Source organism: Triticum aestivum, chromosome 4B, assembly GCF_018294505.1.
Source record: "Triticum aestivum cultivar Chinese Spring chromosome 4B, IWGSC CS RefSeq v2.1, whole genome shotgun sequence".
NCBI classification, from domain to species: domain Eukaryota; kingdom Viridiplantae; phylum Streptophyta; class Magnoliopsida; order Poales; family Poaceae; genus Triticum; species Triticum aestivum.
Window position 1 is genome coordinate 464,219,838 of NC_057804.1, and position 20,453 is coordinate 464,240,290.

The 20,453-nt window shown below is 51.6% G+C and overlaps 1 protein-coding gene across 1 annotated transcript; it reads right to left on the minus strand.

Moving 5' to 3' along the window:
• Positions 1-454: 454 nt before the first annotated feature.
• On the minus strand, positions 455-2,714 carry LOC123092730 (patatin-like protein 7). The gene is made up of 2 exons (XM_044514550.1): positions 1,254-2,714; positions 455-1,160 (listed from the first exon to the last, which is right to left on the minus strand). The coding sequence occupies exons 1-2, from the start codon at positions 2,367-2,369 to the stop codon at positions 894-896; spliced, it is 1,383 nt and encodes a 460-aa protein (XP_044370485.1). The 5' UTR covers positions 2,370-2,714; the 3' UTR covers positions 455-893.
• Between the last annotated feature and the right edge of the window lie 17,739 nt (positions 2,715-20,453).

A 20,453-nucleotide genomic window follows, 5' to 3' on the forward strand; every position in this document is an offset into this window, starting at 1 on the left:
TTCGATCCTCTTAGCATCATGCGTATATACGGTTATCAGTAACCGGGAGGAAAAGGCTAGAACTGTTTGCAGCATGTTGTAACAAAAAAACATTACCTGATTTGGTAACTTAATTAAGAACCCATGCCAATATGCTTGATTTAGTTCGCTTGGAGGAATCTTTATGCTCTTGGATGAAAAGCATGCCCCGGTCAGCATCAAGACAGTGATAGGACATATACATCTACAGGGTTCTCTTTCACTTCTTCAAGAAAGGGATCTCCGAGATGTCTGTTTCGATCAGTTATGCGTCCCCTAATGCAGTGTAGACGTGGACTCCGTGCGCTTTAAGACGTGGACTCAACTATGAGATTAATAGACATCGACGGGATGCAGAAGACGGAAGTATTTTTTTTGTGTCCCGTGCAAGTCATACCATAAAATGAGCGTTCAAATGGAACAGACTTCATCCAGCTGACAAATATCATTTGGTAATTGGAAATGAAAATTCGCAGGGCTAGATTAGACGAACTCTGGAGAATTTATTTATGTTCGGAGGAGGCCCATGCTTGCAGTACCGCAGCAGCTGTATCCACTGCTTTTCAGCGGATTATATCGCAACCCAAACGCCCACATCAGCCGGGGCATAATTCTGCATTCAGGAGGCAGCTACATATATATCCTAAGTCGAAGTGAAAGCTAAGAATCTGGAGTATATCGCGGATGTTCCTTCCAATATTTTACCCTTCGAATTTCCCAATGGCAAATGCTTCAGGTAGCCAAGCCATGCCACACTGACACTGCCACGTAAAAAGTGCAGCGGAATTCCGTCGAAAGCAAGAAGCGAGGAGAGGCCTACAACATGTCGTCGACCCTTGCTCCACAGCACGGCAGTGCACGGCCGCCAGCGTAGCTCAGCCCAGCGCCGGCGACTGCTTGAACGCGACGGTGGGCGCGATCCGGGAGCCCCTGCCGCGGTGCTCGGCGACGAGCTCGGCGGCGAACCACTCCAGCTTCTCCGCGTTGGTCTGCTCCCCGATCCGCCTCCCCTCGAACAGCACCGACTCCACGTTGCGCTGCTTCATCGTCTCGTCCGCCACCGCGAGCAGCGCCTGCACGTTCGCCTGCGTCGGGTCGTACTCCCCGTCCGGCCCGCACGGCGGCATGCTCTCCCGCTTCGCCTGATCACGCCAGAGTTAATAATATCCAAGGAAACAGCCGTGCAGGCGGAACATGCCATAAATGGCGGGCGGGCCGAGAATTTGCTTGCTCACCTGAATGCGCAGGTAATTGGACGAGTGGCATTGCCCGAAGGCGCGTGCAACGGCGTGGTCCACGAGGTCGGCGGCGCCATCGGCCGCGATGCGGGCGATGGGGCGGGCCCACTCCTTGGGGCCCCACCGGCGCATGCGCATGATGTCGGCGTCCGCGGTGGCTCCGGAGCCGCCCGCGCCGGAGCAGCCGCCGATGGAGAGAACGAGGAGGTCCTCGACGCCGCGCACGAACGGGAACTCGTGCTTGTTGTGCAGCACGTGCGTGATGGCAGCGGCGGCCGGGCTGCCCATGGTCGGCCCGCCGTCCACCGCGGCGCAGGATGTCACGCCATCCACCGACGCCACCTCGGCCGGCTCGAAGCGGCCGGGCTCCGACCAGGCCGCGCGGCCGACGTCGGAGAGGCGGAAGTCGTAGCTCCCGCTCTCCAGGGCGTCGGCGCGCGAGAACAGGAGCGGCGCGCACGACTTGAGGTCATAGCAGGAGATTAGCACGGGCTTGATGGTGTCCCGCAGGGTGAGCTCCTCGCCGAACGCGGCCTTCATGGCCACGCTGAGCGCCGCCGTGGGCGCAGCAAGCGGGCGCTTCTTGGCGCGGCAGAAGAGGGAGGTGGAGCCAGCGGGCCTGCGGAAGAGCCTGAGCGCGTGGTCCGCCACCAGGCGCCAGGTGTCCTCGGCGCGGAACAGCGGGGCGCCGCGCGAGTGGGTCGAGAAGAGCATCGCGGCGAAGACGCCGCCCGCGCCCGTGCCGGCCGCGAGGTCGAAGTAGTCGGCGACGCGCGCGTCGGGGCTCCCGGACGCGCGCTGGAGCGCGGCCTCGAGGTGCGCGAGCGCGCGGCCGGCGAGCAGCGCCCTCAGCCCGCCGCCGCCACCATCAACGCAGAGCACGCACACCTTCCCGCGCTGAGCCGCCTTCACCGGGACCGCCAGGGCCGCCTGCGACGCCTGCGCCGGCGGCGGCGGCTTGGGCAGCCAGAGCTGGTGCGGGTCCGTGTAGCCGAAGAGGAACTTGCTCTCGAGGATGGAGAAAATCTCGTAGTTGAGCTTGTCGGCGTCGGCGCCCCCGTGCTCCGCGTCCTCGTGCACCCTCTCCACCTGCATCTCCTCGGCCTCCTCCATGCCTGCCCTACCCTCCCAGCTAGTCTAGGCTAGCAGACCCCTCCCGGTCAACAAATTCTCGGCGGAATCCCTCCCCTACGCAGAACGGAAAAGCAACGTGAGGGGAAACAAAAACAGGATCTCGCGAGGATTCGCAAGGATAGCGCGAAGACCAGCCCGGCTGCTCGCTTTAGTTCTTGTCTCTCGCTCTCTCTTTTGGTGTCGCCGCGGTCTGTTTACGGCGCCACGCTCGCCAGTGGCGCCTTTTGATTCTTGCGCGCTGCAGAGCACGCGAAGAAAGGAAGGAGCCCAAAGAGAAAGGTGCGCGAGTTATAGAGAGAGCCACGGCCAAGGAAGCTAACGGAGGCGAGAAGAGGAGGCAGAGGTCGTCGTCTTGTCTCTCTTCACCCTCTGCTGCACCGGTAACCGATGGACAGAACACTCCTGCCTGGCCGTCGGCTGGACGCGCCTCACCTGGTCCACCGGCGTGGGCCTGTCTGCACCGTCCATTCCTGCTCGAGATTGGCGATACGGGGTGGGGCATGTGGGCGGAGTGCACCGATGCTGGCGTGGTGGCGCGGTCGTCAAACTGGCTGTGGCTGGGTTCCAGGGTTGAATAAACAAACGGACAAATATGTACAGACGTGCTACTGCTAGTCCTACTCATTAATTAATTAACCAGCGAACGAGGGGCGGGAAAAGCGAAGGAGGAAATGATTAGTAGTACATTATAAATAAAAACACTCATAAAAAAGGGTTTCGAGGGCAGCGTAATGGGGAACAAATCATGATTGCGGCCGTTCCAGGGGCTGGGACTGGGTTAACCCCGCGCCACTGACGCTGCACCAGGTCCATGGCTGCGTGACATGCAACGGGAGTGGAGCGCGACCCAGACAATGGAAAAAGTCCATTTTAAACCCTGAACTTGTAGAGGTTAGGCGAAACGAACTCTCAAGTCCAAATCCCGGTCATTTCAACCCTGAACTGTATAATCCCGGTCTAGATCAAACCTTGACGAATGTCAACCGGGATTTCTCTGACTGGGCTCTGCTGGGCCACCCCATTTGTTTTTTTTTGTCTGCAAAAAAATTGTCTTTTTTTTCTGTTACACGGGAGCTCGACCCGACGCATGCAGTGACACCTAGCTGGGCCGGCCCATGGTGTACAATAGCGTCCGTACTAGCGTAACAATTATTCTCAAAAAAAAAGTAGCATAACAATTTGATTGTCGAAAAAGATAAAACAACAAGTCCTACGATTCGAACTACGAACCTGTAGATCCGAAGGAGACTTGCTAAACCAGTCAACCTAACAAGCCTGTGTTACCAAACTGGAGTGCGCAAGTTTAAGAAAAAAAGTTAAACGCAGAATCAGGGCGGGTTTTTTGTATCCTTTCCTGCATTTTAAAAAAAAGAGTAATGTTTGAAAATCTGACAATTGTTGAACGCGTGAATCTTTTCCCAAAGAAAGTGATTTTTTCCCAAATCCATTGAATTTTCTTTTGAAAAACTGTGAGCTTATTTTCAAAATCATTGTACTCTTTCTAAATCTGTGAACATTTTTTTCAAAAATTGTAAACTTTTTTTATTTTAAAAATCTGGTTCACGAGGTTCTTATTTTTTGTTTGCTACTTCCTACTAAGTGGCCACCGGTTTTATATGGTTCGAAATAATTCAAGCACTGTTGACCATGGAGTGTACCCGTCCTCCGCAATGGGCCGCCCCATTTTTTCTGTTGCACTGCTAAAGAAATGCGAGCACCTTTTTTATGTAATGCGTGAACCTTTTCTCAATATGTTTGTTTCAAATTCATGAATCTTGTTACAAAACCCGTGGACCTTTTAATATACATTGAACATTTTTTTGATACACAACGAAAATTTCTTATATACACATTAAACATTTTTGTGATATACGCTAAACAATTTGTAAATACATAACAAACACTACAGTGATATGTGCTAAACAATTTGAAAATACACAATGAACGTTACTGTGATGAATACTGAACAATTTGAAAATACATATTGAACATTTTTTTCATATACACCGAACATTTTTTTCTTATATGCTGAACATTTTTAAGTACATAAATGAATATATTTTTAATATACGAACATTTTCTTAAATATATGATGAACATTTTCTTAATACCTGATAAACTCTTGTATAATACACAAAAAAGAAGAGTAGTAAAAATAAACAGAAGAAACACAGCTTGTTCATCATATTAAAGTATTATTAATGATTAAAAATACACAATGAAACATTTCCTTGTAATGTATTAATGGAAGAAAAAGAAAAAGGAAAAAAAAGATAAAGCCAGAAACAACACGAAAGAACCAGAAATGAAAAGGCAGAAAGAACATGCAAAAACCAGAAAAAAAACAAAAAGATAAAATAAAACAAAAAGTCAACAGCAGAAACGAACTAAAAACAAAACAGTGAACGAGCAATATGCGCTGCTGCGAAATGGGCCGGCCCACCCGCGGGCGCTGTGGGGTGTAGCCACTGCTGTTGGCTGCCCACGGGCGGCAAATAGGAAACCGCCACCAATCCTGGCCATTCTTTGCATTCCCTGTCTGGCAAACGGATCCAGGGTCTGATTTAGACCGGGATTATACAGTTCAGGGTTGAAACGACCGGAATTTGGACTTGAGGGTTTGATTCGTCAAAGCTCTACGAGTTTAGGGTTTAAAATGGACTTTTTCCCCAGACAAGGGCACAGCACTCGACCGCGCCCGCACTTTGCTGTGTCGTGCGGGCAGCGGTACGTACGTACGCACGCATTTCTTTTCCCTTTTCCTTTTATTTCTTTGCTGAGAACTGTCGGAGGCGGCAACAGCAGCAGTACTTCTGCAAAGACATGTCAGTCAGTCAGTGTGTATGCTTTGCTCCAGTGCAATACTCCTACTGCCAGCTGTAGTTTTTTCTTTTTCCTTTTTACTGCCTCCTTGAAAGGCTGGTGGGAGCCGAGGAATAGACCTGCATGCCTACTACATGTCGGGCATTGTTGTTAATTTGCATGCAAGTTGAGGTGCTTCCTGCGTACGGTTCAATTCATAGGAGGTGGAGAAAACGAACTGCATGCACGTGACGGTGTACAAGACTGGGTCTACCCGGCGCCGTGCAGTACAGACAAATAAGAAAAGGTGATAGGATGGCGTCGTCGAACTACATGGCCGAGTTGAGGGGCGCACGGCCCGTGACCGTGAGCTCGAAAACCTTTGATTAGGGCAAGCAACGGCCTTCTATCCTATGCGCCGGGTCCCATTCAAATGCAGGGGTTCAGAGATGCTCTGGATACGTGCGGGTTGGCGGACCTGGGATATAAGGGAAGAATGTGGACATTTGAAAAGAGAGTTGCTGGAGGGTCTTACACAAGAGTTCGTCTAGACCGTGCAGTTGCTGATGTGGTTTGGAACACGATATTTCCGTTTGCAGAGGTAGAAAACTTATCATCGGTGTGCTCGGACCACGGCCCGATATTGCTCAAACTAGCAGATGGGGAGAGTACTCAAGGTACTAGAAAGTTCAAATATGAGATGATGTGGGAACGACACACTGATTTCGAACCCTTTGTTCATTCAGAATGGGAGGAAGGACCTCGGGCAGCCTCTGTTCATGATATACATGACAAGCTAAAAGCTTTGGGTGAAAATCTGATGCATTGGGATAAACACACTTTTGGTAACGTGAAGAGGGAGATTAAGCAATTGAAACGACAGCTAGATGCTCTGAAAAATACGCAGGGACGTACTGGCCCGAGTAGGCTGGAGATTAAAATAACGGATCGCCTAGTCGAGTGATATGACAGAGAAGAAATTTTGCAGAGACAGAGGTCTAGGGTAGACTGGCTCACCTACGGGGATAAAAACACTCACTATTTTCAGATGAGAGCTTCAATGCGACGCAGGAAGAACAGAATCAAAGCCCTGACCAGAGAGGACAGGCAAGTGATCGACGCAGGAAGAACAGAATCAAAGCCCTGACCAGTCCGTTTCACCTCAAACCGAGCGCAAGTTTGGGTCGGGGATGGGTCAAAAACGGACCGAATCCGGACATTTGTCCGTTTGAGGCCGCGTGCTGGGCCGTCTCGTTTGTCCCTTTTACCCCAAACGGACGGGGCCGGACAGGATAGGGTCGCGCGGTGGAGTTGGCCTATCCTGTCCGGCCCCGTCCGTTTGGGGTAAAAGGGACAAACGAGACGGCCCAGCACGCGGCCTCAAACGGACTTTTGTCCGCTTTGTGTCCGCTTTCGACCCATCCACGGCCCAAGTTTGCGCCGCTTTTGGGGTGAAATGGACACCACGCGGACGCGTGGGTCGTCTGCGCGTGTCCTCCCCTGGCCCGCCCGTCGGTGGCACAGGACGGGCCTTTTTCTATCCGCCCCCCTCCCTCCCTCCGGCCGCATCCACTCCACTCTTCCCCTCTCTTCCCCTCGCCGCTGGCGGCCGCCCGCTACCGTTGCAGCCGTGCAACTCGGGCGCTCGCTTGCCCAACCCCTTCCTCTCGTCGCCGCCGAGCTACCCAAGCACGGCCACCTTGTTTGCGCGCCCACTGGCCGGATTTGGGGCGGATCCGGTCGGTCTTGAGCTCGCCCGGCTGTGGGAGGCCGGGCCGCGCCATGGACTGGCCGGGAACCTCGCCGGAAGGCCCTGGCAGGGCCGCAAGGCCACATGCAGGCAGTGGCTCGTCCTCTAGCCGCTCGGATTTGCACCGTCGATGGCCCGCCGACAGATACGCGAATGGCGGCCGGACGGACTCGGTGCTTGCCCAAAAGCTCGTTGGCGCACCGTTGCCCCTCATCAAGTGCGACCACTGTCCAAGGGTGGTCGTGCGCCACGTGTCTACAACGCCGGAGCATCCCGGATGGGTGTTCATCAAGTGCTTAAACGATGGGGTATGTGCTCTTTTAGCTTCGGTTTGTGCTTTCGATTAGACTAGTGGTGCTAACTTTAAGTCTTATTGTGTAGAACGGATGCAAGTTTTGGTATTGGGAAGAAGAGTACATCGATATGTTGATAGAGCGAAATGTATTGCATGTTCGTGCACTTTTAGCTAGCCTAGAGGCTTTAGATGAGACAAGTGCACTTGTTGCTAGATTAGAGGCTCGGCACGATACTACGTGTGAGGAAGCAACGTCAACTTCTGGCTTGAAGAAGAAAGGAGGAGGCAACGTCGTGCCTCCTTCACAGATCAACAATGAGTGCATCGAGAAGGCGCTAACCCAACTCAAGGGAGCAGTTATGGAAGTTGGGTATCTTCTCAAATGTATTCTTGTGGTTCTGTTTTTCTTTGGCCTTGCTTTACTAGTCAAAATGTGATGATGTATTGTCATGTACCAAAAATGAATGATAAAAAAAGTTTAAGAACTTGCAAAGAAATATACGCGGACAGGATGAGGCTAATGAATGCGGCCGCGCGCTGGGCGCACGACCACCGTATCCCAAGACACGTCCGGACACGACCCCAAATTTCTTCCCAAACGAACAAAATCCGGACAAAGCGAACGTCCGTTTGGGATCACGCGGTGGAGTTAGCCTAACCATTGTTTTCCTACGCTGTTCGAGGACGAGAGAATCGGTCGTGTGAGCCGTCTCGGCCACGCCTCTTTCGGTCGTCAGCCAGCGCTGTGCTGGTGGCGTGCGTGTCTCCTGTCTGCACCGGCTCGGCTCACGTGTACCACGACCGACCATTGGGAACGGGAGACTCCACACGCTCCCAGTGCCGTTGGTCGTTGGTCATCTTCATTGCCGCCGCCTCCTTGGCTCCTCTCCACCTGGTCAATGGGCTATGGACAAAATCATGGCTGGAAAACATCAGTTATTATTACCACTTGGCTGGGTTTAGGGGACGTGCCGGACGCCACGATAGTCACGATCAGTATAATGATTTGTTGATTTCAGTTAGACTGAAAAGCATTTCCGCTATCCTAAAAAAAGGCGTTTCCGCTAGCTGACTTTTTTTTGTGTGATCTCAGGTGATTTCTTTTTTCCTCTACATATAACTGTTGTTTTTGAAGAAATCAGTTGTTTGTGTTTTTTCTTTGTAGTCACATTTTTTTTCAAAAAAGGATTTCCTCCGCTCTATGCTATTATGTAACCAACACCGATCACATAGCAACTCCTGGGGTGAGCAGCATATCAAGCCCAAAAGAATAAGAGAAAGAAAGAAGAAACAAATGCCAACAATGGCAGCTCAACAAAGCGCGGATGGCCCGCCCCTCTGCGTCCTCCAGAGTCGTCCCACCACAATCCAAGGCTCTGAATCGCCGCATACCAAGCAGCACCTCCAAGAAGAAATGCGGTGCCGATGATGCTGCTGCCCGAACGTGTCCTCCCCCGGCACGCGGAGGGGGGTGGCGGTGGATACCTCCGACACCCTTCAGAAAGGAAGGCGGCACCCGCAGGCATCACGACATTGGAGCCGAAAGAACTGGCAGGAATTTCTTCGTACCCCAAACACCACTACCTGACCGATCCGGAGCCAACCAACAAGATTGCCACCCACCAACATGCGCCACCACGATCTTGATGCCGCCCACGCAGCCTTGCTGAGATCACCATCACGAGGCCAAGAGGATGGAGAGAGGGAGCGCCAGGAAGCGGGGGCGAGAGCACCAGAGCCGCGCGGAAGGGAACCACTTGCAACGCCGTCGAACGGGAGGCCAGTGTCTCCAACACCTTCGCGGAAGCCGCCCAGACATGGTAGCAGGGGCATACCAGGCCATCCCCGGCCTGGCCAGGCCCAGATCGGGCCCGCAAAGCCCCGCCCGCCATGTTGCAGCACACCGACACCAATACCGCCACCACCCACCAGCCCAACCCAGCTCAGCCGCCTCCCGGGAGACACGTCGACTACACGCGTCACCTTCGGCCCACCCAGACCCAGATGGAGCCCAAGGGGCCAGATCTGGGTCGAGCGGGCACTGCCAGCCTGTGCCACCGTGCCTCCAACGGCAATGTCGCCGCCCAGCAGATCTCCCGCACCCGCTGCAGGTCACCCCACTGTTGCGTCGGACCGTCGCCGCCTAGGTGCACCCCACGGATCTGCTTCGCCCCACGCTGGAGCGTCACCAAGAGGGTAAAGGCCAGGGGCCGCCGCCGTCAGCACCGCTCGGGCCAGGCCCGACGACGGATGCCAGTGACGACAACGGGGAGCGAGGATTGAGGGAGGGGTGCGGGGGCACGGTCGGTCGCCCGCGGGGGCTACGCGGTCGCGAGAGTGAGGGAGTTCAGACCCGTCACTAAACGCGTTAAAACAAGTGTTTCAGTCACATTTTTTCCCAAGTTGCTTGGATTTGTACCCCGTGTGTATTAAAAATAGAAATTGCAACCATTTGTAATGTGCAACTATTTCCTGTTACACTTGAAATATACTCCATCCATTCTCAAATATAAGATGTTTCGGATATTTTAATATGGACTAAATATAGATGAAATGAGTATACAAACACACTTAAACTTGTCCATATACATTAATTCACAAAAAAGTTAGAACATGTCGTATTTATTAATGGAAGGAGTACCGCACTAGTTGCACATTTTTACACTTGATCCATAAGATAGGAACTTTTTCGTTGGGTCTAGGCAAATAAATTTTACCTTCCATATGTGAAGGATTGGTTCCTATCGTACATAGGAAGAATCCACTTCTACAAATCAAATTGCTCCGAATAAATTTTTCATACAAAACTGCAATAATTATTGCCTACAAAATACACCTCACAAAAATAATAATTCCTACAAAATACCTCTAAACCGAAGGAGGCCTTAGAATGTATAACTTTGTGTTTTTCCTAATGTCCAAACTAGCCATGCCCGCGCGGCGGCACGCCGCGCCCCGTTGATACATTATTTCTATATATGATGTGTTTTTATTGTTTACAGTAAGACACAATTTAAAGCAAGAGTATTATATGCGTGAGATTACGGCCATAAAAAGAGAAGCTAGAAAAAACACATTTATTATCATCATACATGGTGCATGCATGTGATGCCGCGCAGGTGTATTTTTGGTTTTTTTTCATTATGATTTGCTTGGACGGTTTGTAGGGCATAGGTGGTTGTGGATATATTGGTTTGGATGTGAGTTGGCTTATAGACACATTGGCATGTTATGTGTTGCTTAAAATTACGTGTAATGGGTCGAAAAGAGATGTGAAAAGCAATGCTTTCTTCCTAATGATTATCAACCAATACAAAACAAAATTGTATTAAATATTAGTTATATACATGACAACCATAGAATATATGTCCCCAGTTTGGAACCCCTTGTCCACTGTCTCTGTAACACACGGTGGCTCCAATTCTCTTGCCATGACTTTCGACTTCGGGGCCACATTTTAGTAGAATCACATTGTGAATTGTAGCTAACGGCTTTGTGTTGGGGATCGTTGCAGAAAATAAAAAAATTCTACGCATCACCAAGATCAATCTATGGAGTCATCTAGCAACGAGAAAGAGAGATGCATCTACATACCCTTGTAGATCGCGAGCGGAAGCGTTCAAGAGAACGGGGTTGATGGAGTCGTACTCGTCGTGATCCAAATCACCGAAGATCCTAGTGTCGAACGGACGTCACCTCCGCGTTCAACACACGTACGGAGCGGAGACGTCTCCGCACCTTGATACATCAAGGAGGAGGGAGAGGTTGAGGAAGAGAGCTCCAGCAGCAGCACGATGGCGTGGTGGTGGTGGAGAGGCAGTACTCCGACAGGGCTTCGCCAAGCTCTTAACGGAGGAGGAGAGGTGTTGGGGAGGGGAGGGGTTGCGCCTTGGATGTGGTGTGCAGCCCTCCCCTCGCCCCTCTATTTATAGGGGAAGGGGGAAGGGGGCCGGCCCCCTCTAGATGAGATCTAGAGGGGGGGCGGCGACCAAGGGGAGGGGGCTTGCCCCCCAAGCAAGGGGGGCGCCCCCTCTAGGGCCCCCCCCAACCCTAGGCGCATGGGCCCAAGGGGGGTGCGCCCAGCCCTCCAGGGGCTGGTTCCCTGCCCACTACGGGCCATGAGGCCCTCCGAGAGAGGTGGCCCCTCCCAGTGGACCCCCGGAACCCCTCCGATGGCCCTAGTACAATACCGATAAGCCCCTGAACTTTTCCGGTGACCGTATGACAACTTTCCATATATAAATCTTCACCTCCATACCATTCCGGAACTCCTTGTGACGTCCGGGATCTTATCCGGAACTCCGAACAACATTCGGTAATCACTTACAAGTCTTCCTAATAACCCTAGCGTCACCGAACCTTAAGTGTGTAGAACCTACGGGTTCGGGAATCATGCAGACATGACCGAGATAGCTCTCCAGCTAATAACCAACAGCGGGATCTGGATACCCATGTTGGCTCCCACATGTTCCACGATGATCTCATCGGATGAACCAAGATGTCAAGGATTCAAGCAATCCCGTATACAATTCCCTTTGTCAATCGGTACGTTACTTGCCCGAGATTCGATCGTCGGTATCCCAATACCTCGTTCAACCTCGTTACCGGCAAGTCAATTTACTCGTACCGTAATGCATGATCCCATGACCAACCACTTGGTCACATTGAGCTCATTATGATGATGCATTACCGAGTGGGCCCAGAGATACCTCTCCGTCATACGGAGTGACAAATCCCAGTCTCGATCCGTGTCAACCCAATAGACACTTTCGGAAATACCTGTAGTATACCTTTATAGTCACCCAGTTACGTTGTGATGTTTGGTACACCCAAAGCACTCCTACGGTATCCGGGAGTTACACGATCTCATGGTCTAAGGAAAATTATAAAAGCTCTAGCAAACGAACTACACGATCTTGTGCCATGCTTAGGATTGGGTCTTGTCCATCACATCATTCTCCCAATGATGTGATCCCATTATCAATGACATCCAATGTCCATGGTCAGGAAACCATAACCATCCATTAATCAACGAGCTAGTCAACTAGAGGCTAACTAGGGACATGTTGTGGTCTACGTATTCACACATGTATTATGATTTCCGGATAACACAATTATAGCATGAACAATAGACAATTATCATGAACAAGGAAATATAATAATAACCATTTTATTATTGCCTCTTGGGCATATTTCCAATAGTCTCCCACTTGCACTAGAGTCAATAATCTAGTTACATTGTGATGAATCGAACACCCATAGAGTTCTGGTGTTGATCATGTTTTGCTCGCGGAAGAGGTTTAATCAACGGATCTGCGACATTTAGATCCGTATGCACTTTGCAAATATCTATGTCTCCATCTTGAACATTTTCACGAATGGAGTTGAAGCGACGCTTGATGTGCATGGTTTTCTTGTGAAACCTGGGCTCCTTGGCAAGGGCAAGGGCTCCAGTGTTGTCACAAAAAAGAGTCATCGGCCCCGACGCATTGGGAATAACTCCTAGGTTGGTAATGAACTCCTTCATCCAGATTGCTTCATGTGCTGCCTCCGAGGTTGCCATGTACTCCGCTTCACATGTAGATCCCGCCACAACGCTTTTCTTGCAACTGCACCAGCTTACTGTCCCACCATTCAAAATATACACATACCCGTTTATGACTTAGAGTCATGCAGACCTGTGTCGAAGCTAGCGTCGACGTAACCCTTTACGACGAGCTCTTCGTCACCTCCATAAATGAGAAACATATCCTTAGTCCTTTTCAGGTACTTTAGGATATTCTTGACCGCTGTCCAGTGTTCCATGCCGGGATTACTTTGGTACCTTCCTACCAAACTTACGGCAAGGTTTACATCAGGTCTGGTACACAACATGGCATACATAATAGACCCTATAGCCGAGGCATAGGGGATGACACTCATCTTTTCTCTATCTTCTGCCGTGGTCGGGCATTGACCCGAGATCAATTTCACACCTTGCAACACAGGCAAGAACCCCTTCTTGGACTGATCCATATTGAACTTCTTCAATATCTTATCAAGGTATGTGCTTTGTGAAAGACCTATGAGGCGTCTCGATCTATCTCTATAGATCTTGATGCCTAATATGTAAGCAGCTTCTCCAAGGTCCTTCATTGAAAAACACTTATTCAAGTAGGCCTAATGTTGTCCAAAAGTTCTATATCATTTCCCATCAATAGTATGTCATCTACATATAATATGAGAAATGCTACAGAGCTCCCACTCACTTTCTTGTAAACACAGGCTTCTCCATAAGTCTGCATAAACCCAAACGCTTTGATCATTTCATCAAAGCGAATGTTCCAACTCCGAGATGCTTGCACCAGCCCATAGATGGAGTGCTGGAGCTTGCATACCTTGTTAGCATTCTTAGGACCGACAAAACCTTCCGGCTGCATCATATATAATTCTTCCTTAAGATAGCCGTTAAGGAATGCCGTTTTGACGTCCATTTGCCATATCTCATAATCATAGTATGCGGCAATTGCTAACATGATTCGGATGGACTTCAGCTTCTCTACGGGAGAGAAAGTCTCATCATAGTCAACCCCTTGAACTTGTCGATAACCCTTAGCGACAAGTCGAGCCTTATAGATGGTAACATTACCATCCGCGTCCGTCTTCTTCTTAAAGATCCATTTATTTTCTATCGCTCGCCGATCATCGGGCAAGTCTGTCAAAGCCCATACTTTGTTTTCATACATGGATCCTATCTCGGATTGCATGGCTTCAAGCCATTTGTTGGAATCTGGGCCCGACATCGCTTCTTCATAGTTCGAAGGTTCACCGTTGTCTAACAACATGATTTCCAGGATAGGGTTGCCATACCATTCTGGTGTGGAACGTGTCCTTGTGGACCTACGAAGTTCAGTAGCAACTTGATCCAAAGTACCTTGATCATCATCATTAACTTCCTCTCTAGTCGGTGCAGGCACTGTCGTGGTTCTAAGTCTGACAGTAGTGTAGGGGGGTAGGTATGGAGAGGGAAGATCCTAGCTATGGAGTAGTTGTATACGCAAGGGATTCATGAGTTCAGGCCCTTCTCGGAGGAAGTAACATCCCTACATCTCGGAGCCCGGAGGCGGTCGACTGGATTATATGCGTATGAGTTACAGGGGTGCGAACCCTTTACACTGAGGAGGGGGGTGGCTTATATAGAGTCCGCCAGACCCTTCCGGCCCTCAGTTATGCAGGGTTTAAGATACATTAAGATCAGGCGTTACTGGTAACGCTACAAATAAAGTGCTATGATGACCATAAAAGCTACTTAATGACCGACCGTTGGCGTGCAGAGTGACTTTAGGTCTCCTAGCTGTCGAGTGGATGGCTTCATGGTCGAGTGTCTTTGAGTCCGTTGAGTGGAACATTTCCGGGTCGATTGAAAGGTGATTTCTTCTAGAGATGTCCTTGGGGAGGGTATCTTGGACAGGTCCATGACCCTACCCTGGGTACATAGCTTCATCATTAGCCCCTGAATGGATCGAGGTCTGAGTGGAGAAGGAGTTGAACACACTTCCGACCCATTTTCGTGTTATGCGTATGTCTTGTTCTGGATCAATGAACTTCAGGAGACGGTGTCGTGGTTCCAAGCCTGACAGTAGAGTGGGGGGTAGGTATGGAGAGGCCAGGTCCTAGCTACGGAGAAGTCGTAAGCACAAAGGATGTACGAGTTCAGGCCCTTCTCGGAAGAAGTAACAGCCCTACGTCTCGGAGCCCGGAGGCGGTCGAGTGGATTATGAATGTATGGATTACAAGGTGCCGAACCCTTCTGCCTGTGGAGGGGGGTGGCTTATATAGAGTGCGCCAGGACCCCAGCCAGCCCACGTAGGAGAAGGTTTAAGGTGAGTTAAGTCTGAGGCGTTACTGGTAACGCCCCACATAAAGTGCCTTTACTATCATAAAGTCTACTTAATTACAGACCGTTGCGGTGCAGAGTGCTTCTTGACCTCCTGGTGGTCGAGTGAGTCTTCGTGGTCGAGTCCTTCAAGCCAGTCGAGTGTGTCCTCGTTGGTCGAGTGAGTCCTCGTTGGTCGACTGGAAGGCGACCTCTTCTAGGGATGTCTAGGGTAAGTTACTTGGGACAGGTCCGTGACCCTACCCTAGGTACTTAACCCCATCATTAGCCCCCGAATGGATTGAGGCTTTGAGTGAAGAAGGAGTTGATGTCGTTTCCGATTAATCTTTGCGCCCTAGTTGCGCGCTGTTCTGGGTCAAAGAATCTCTTCGTTGACGGGGAGCAATTCGTCTTCGGTCGACTCGATCCATTCTATTTTTGCGTCGAGTGATCTTTCGAGTTTCGACGATCTCCGAGCGACGGATCGCCGGAAACACCGCGTCTGACAGACTGATTTGTTGCTCGCGGATTCCGCGGGGTGCGAAATTTGGGGGCGCGCGCGAAGCGGGGCAGACCGTGGCGTTCGGATGGGACGGGGCATAGACGCCTCGATCTCCGCGCCGCCTTTTTCGCCACGTATCCAGTCCTCATAACTGATCCCAGATATGATTAGATCGACCGGGCCCACATGTCAGTCACTCGGAAGAGACCTTATAAATGCGCCCGGTGGGGATTTCTGTGCTGCGCCTCAGCATTCTCCTTCTCTCCCTCTGCCTCCTTCCTCTCTGCTCAGCGCGCTCGCTCTCACCTCCGCACCACTTTCCTTCGCGCATTTCGCCGGCGACCATGGCCAAGGAGAAGACGGCGGCGCTGGAGCGTGCCAAGAAGGCGTCGGCATCGGAGAAGGCGAAGGGGAGATCCACCACCCGCAGGGGGTCCTCGTCCAGATCCCGCCTGCCGAAAGGCTGGGTCCAAGGAGACTGGATCCAGTCGACCATCACGGAGAAGGACCTCCTCGACATGGCCAACGAGGGCTTGATCCCTCACGGAGCTGCGAGGTTGCCGGGGAAGGAGTGGCAGCCACAACCAGAAGAGGGTGAGTGTGTGCTTCTGGCCACTCATGTTGACCGAGGGTTTTCCTTGCCACCAAGCATTTTCTTCCGTGGCTTCTTGAATTTCTTTGGAGCGCAGCTCCACCACTTTACCCCAAACTCCATTGCCTATCTTGCTGCATTCGTGTCCATGTGTGAGGGTTTCTTGGGCTGTCGACCGCACTGGGGTTTGTTCAAACGTATCTTCACGTGTCGCTCTCAGACCGTGAAGAAGGCGAGCCCAGGTGACGAGAAGACCCGAGTCGTCCAAATGTGTGGGGGCCTGGGGATTCAGGTGAGGAATAATAGCACCTTCCCGCCCATGTCCTTTCCCGAGTCCGTCAGAGGCTGGCAGTCGACTTGGTTCTACTGCCAGGTCCAGTCGACGCCAGGGCAGTCGAGTGGACTCCCTCCGTTTACCATGGACCGAGTGAACAAGCCCTCCCCTCTGAAGCTGATTCCGGAGGAGAAAGCCGACGTGAAGATGTTGATGGAGCGCGTGGTGCAGCTGGTTCGGGACGGTGTGACAGGCATGGACCTCCTGGAGGTTTTCCTCAAGCGTCGCATCCAGCCTCTCCAGTTCAGGAGCCACTGCATGTGGTTGTACTGCGGGCCCGAAGACGAGACTAGAGTCCATCCAGAAGAAGTCGACGATGTCACTCTGGAGAGATGGATGGCAGCCGTTACCGGAAACAGGGACAACCCGCGCGGAGCCAGAAGAATTCCTCCACTCGACCACGACAGCATCCCAAACAAGGTACACTTGCTCTGCTTTCCATTGTGTCCTTGTCGTATTCATTCCTGCTAACCCTGTCGACTGGTCGACTGATCCTTGTTTGGCGACTGCTAGGCCTTCACCGAGCTGTACTCGATGCCCAATGGGGCACAAGCTTCGACTGAGGAAGGCGAGGCGAGCGGGGGCGAGGCGAGCGGGGGCGAGAGCCAGGAAGAGGAGGAATGGGACTCGGATGCCGCAGGGGGTGATGACGACGATGATGATGATGAAGATGATGAAGATGACATCGAGGACGAGGAAGAAGAGGAAGAGGAGGTCGCTCCACCGCGCTCAGAAAGGCGGTCGAAGCTTGTCCACGACCCTTCGACCGAACGTGGCAAGGGGGTTGCGACCGCCACCCAGTCGACCAAGCGCCCCCGGACCACCTCTCCAGCGCCGACTGAAAAGGCGCCGAAGCAGCCCAGGGCGGCCTCATCGAAGCCGACCAAGCTCCTGCCGAAGATGAAGGTGTCCATCCCCACCATTTCAGGGTAATTGTGTTGCTCATATTTTCTTATTCTGTGCGAACTTTGTCTTTGGTTGACGCTGAGGTTAGTCGACTGATCCTTTGGAGTTGCAGCGCCGCTACTTCTGAGACCTCGGCCCGGGCCGACGACCACGAGATGGAGGATGCAGCCACTTCGAATCCAGGTGCTGTGTTCTTAATACCATTCTTAGTCGACTGACTCGCGATCTCTGATCCTGACCCTTTTCCGCAGCTCCACCCAACACTGTTATCGATCTTCCGAACGACGACGAGGATGAAGAACTGCTGGCGCGCAGGGAGAGTCGGAAAATGCCCGCTAGTAAGGTGCCTCAGGATGCGACGGCGCCTGAGACTCTGACTGTGGAGGAAGGGAACACCACTCGACACACGGTGTCCTTCGCGAGTCCACTGACGAGTGCTCAGCCGCCCTCCCTCTTCATGACTCACCACGTCCCAGAGGACCAAGCTGGCGCAGCGAAGGAGGCAATACGCCAGGCGGGACTCATGATGAAGCAGCTGAAGACTATCCGGGACGCGAGCCAGGCAGCTTATGACGCCAGCTCTGCCCTCCAAAGCAATGTCCAGGTCAGTCGACTGCTGTTTGTTCTGTTGGATATGCTACCAAAAACTTTTCTTTTCTGGGATTTATATTAGTCACCCACTGGGTGTGTCGAATAAACTCCGTGTTAGCGGGGGCACGCTGAGTGCACCCGCTGGGTGTAGTCCCCAAGGCTAAGGTCGACTGCTGGCAGTCGGCCTTAGGCTTTATGATGTCAATCTTTCTGTCAGTCGACTGGTCGACTGGATTTCGCAAACCGGTGGGGGCACGCTGAGTGCACCCACTGGGTGTAGTCCCCGAGACTGTGGTCGACTGCTTGCAGTTGATCACAGTCTTAGAGAATGGTCTCGCACTGTTTTTTTTTTGAGGTCGACTGGTCGACTTTGTCTTCAACAGGATTAGTGGGGGCACGCTGAGTGCACCCACTGGGTGTAGTCCCCGAGACTACGGTCGAATGCTTGTATTCGGCTGTAGTCTTAGAAACTTGTGTTTTTCCCTTTTTCACTCGGAAGTGAATTATTTTTGACGTTTAGTCGATTGGTTCTTCGCAGAACTCCTGTGATCTTGTGGCTCGCTACTCAGAGCTAGAACAGAAACATACTCAAGTCGAGCTGAGCTTGAAGCTGGTTCAGGAGAAGCTGACAAAGGCAAAGGAGGAGACTGAAGGTATGTTTGGTGAGACCTTGACGACTGCTTTTCCTCTTGCTTGTTTCGGCATCTGATCTTGCTGTAACTTGCAGGTAAGGTAAGGGAGGCCCAGCAGAAGAAAGACCTTGAGCTAGCTGAGAAGATCAAGCTTGCTGACGAGAAGTTGGCTTCAGTCACCAAGCTCGAACAAGACAATACCAATCTGAAAACTGCTCTTGGGATTGCCAACAAGGAGGTCAGTCGACTGAGAACTGACAAAGCTGCCCTGACCGACCAAGTCAGCAAATTGACTGAGAAGAAAACTGAACTGGAAGCCTTCCTGAGTGGCCTTGCCAAGAAGCTGTTTCTTATGCTTGAAGGTAAATCTCCATGTTTGGCAAATATTTCCAATTGTGGCCTTCTTCCATTCGACTATCTCCTTGACTTAGTGATCACCCTTGCAGAATTTTGTCAAAACTTTGAAGAAGAAACCAGCCGACTGGAGCCAAACCTTGACCCCGTCAATTCTCCGGTGAACGACGAAGTTGCCATGGATGTTTTCCGACTGGAGTCTCGTGTTGCAGCTGTCGTGGACTATCTCGCAAGGCTGAAGGCCGCCACATCTCGCATCGACTCGACGCTCTGGCCTGAGGAGACACTTCAGAATGACCTTGAGTCGCTGATGGCCCGCTTGAACACGATCCCTGGTCGAGTGCAGGAGTGGAAGAAGTCCTCGGCTCGGTGTGGTGCAGATGTCGCTCTGTGTCTGGCCCGAGTCCACTGCAAAGATGCACGAGAGGAGAAGCTGGCGGCCCTTCGGGTGGCCAATACCAAGAAGCACGACTTCAGGTCCTTTATGGAGACTTTCCTTGCAGCTGCCACTCGGATCGCCGACGGAATTGACCTTGATGAATTCGTTGCACCTTCCAGCCCTCCGCAGGAGGGGTAAAAAACTTCTTCTGGCTCGACTCTTTAAATTTGCCTCGGTATGCCGAGTGGAATTGTAACCGACAAACTTTAACAGGCTTGACGCCTGAGCACTTTCGGTTCCTTTAAATATCGATTCAAACTTGAATTTGGCGCTTGAATATGATTGCCTTTGGCTCAAAATGTCTTATGCAGATTCAGAGCAAGGTGCCTGTGCTTAGGCGAGCGCTTGGACTGCAGCTAAGCCTCCGAGTGAGAGGGTCGCTCTTCACTCGGTAGTATTTTTGTAACTTAGGCGAGTGCTTGGACTGCAGCTAAGCCCCCGAGTGAGAGGATCGCTCGTCACTCGGTAGGATTTTTATAACTTAGGCGAGCACAAAGCTGCAGCTAAGCCTCCGAGTGGAAGGCTGGCTTACCACTCGGTAGGATTTTGATAAACTTAGGCGAGTGCTTGGACTGCAGCTAAGCCCCCGAGTGAGAGGATCGCTCGTCACTCGGTAGGATTTTTATAACTTAGGCGAGCACGAAGCTGCAGCTAAGCCTCCGAGTGGAAGGCTGGCTTACCACTCGGTAGGATTTTGATAAACTTAGGCGAGTGCTTGGACTGCAGCTAAGCCCCGAGTGAGGCTGGCTTACCACTCGGTAGGATTTTTATAACTTAGGCGAGCGACTGCAGCTAAGCCCCGAGTGAAGGCTGCTTACCACTCGGTAGGATTTTATAACTTAGGCGAGCACGACTGCAGCTAAGCCTCCGAGTGGAAGGCTGGCTTACCACTCGGTAGGATTTTGATAAACTTAGGCGAGTGCTTGGACTGCAGCTAAGCCCCGAGTGAGAGGATGCTTCACTCGGTAGGATTTTATAACTTAGGCGAGCACGACTGCAGCTAAGCCCCGA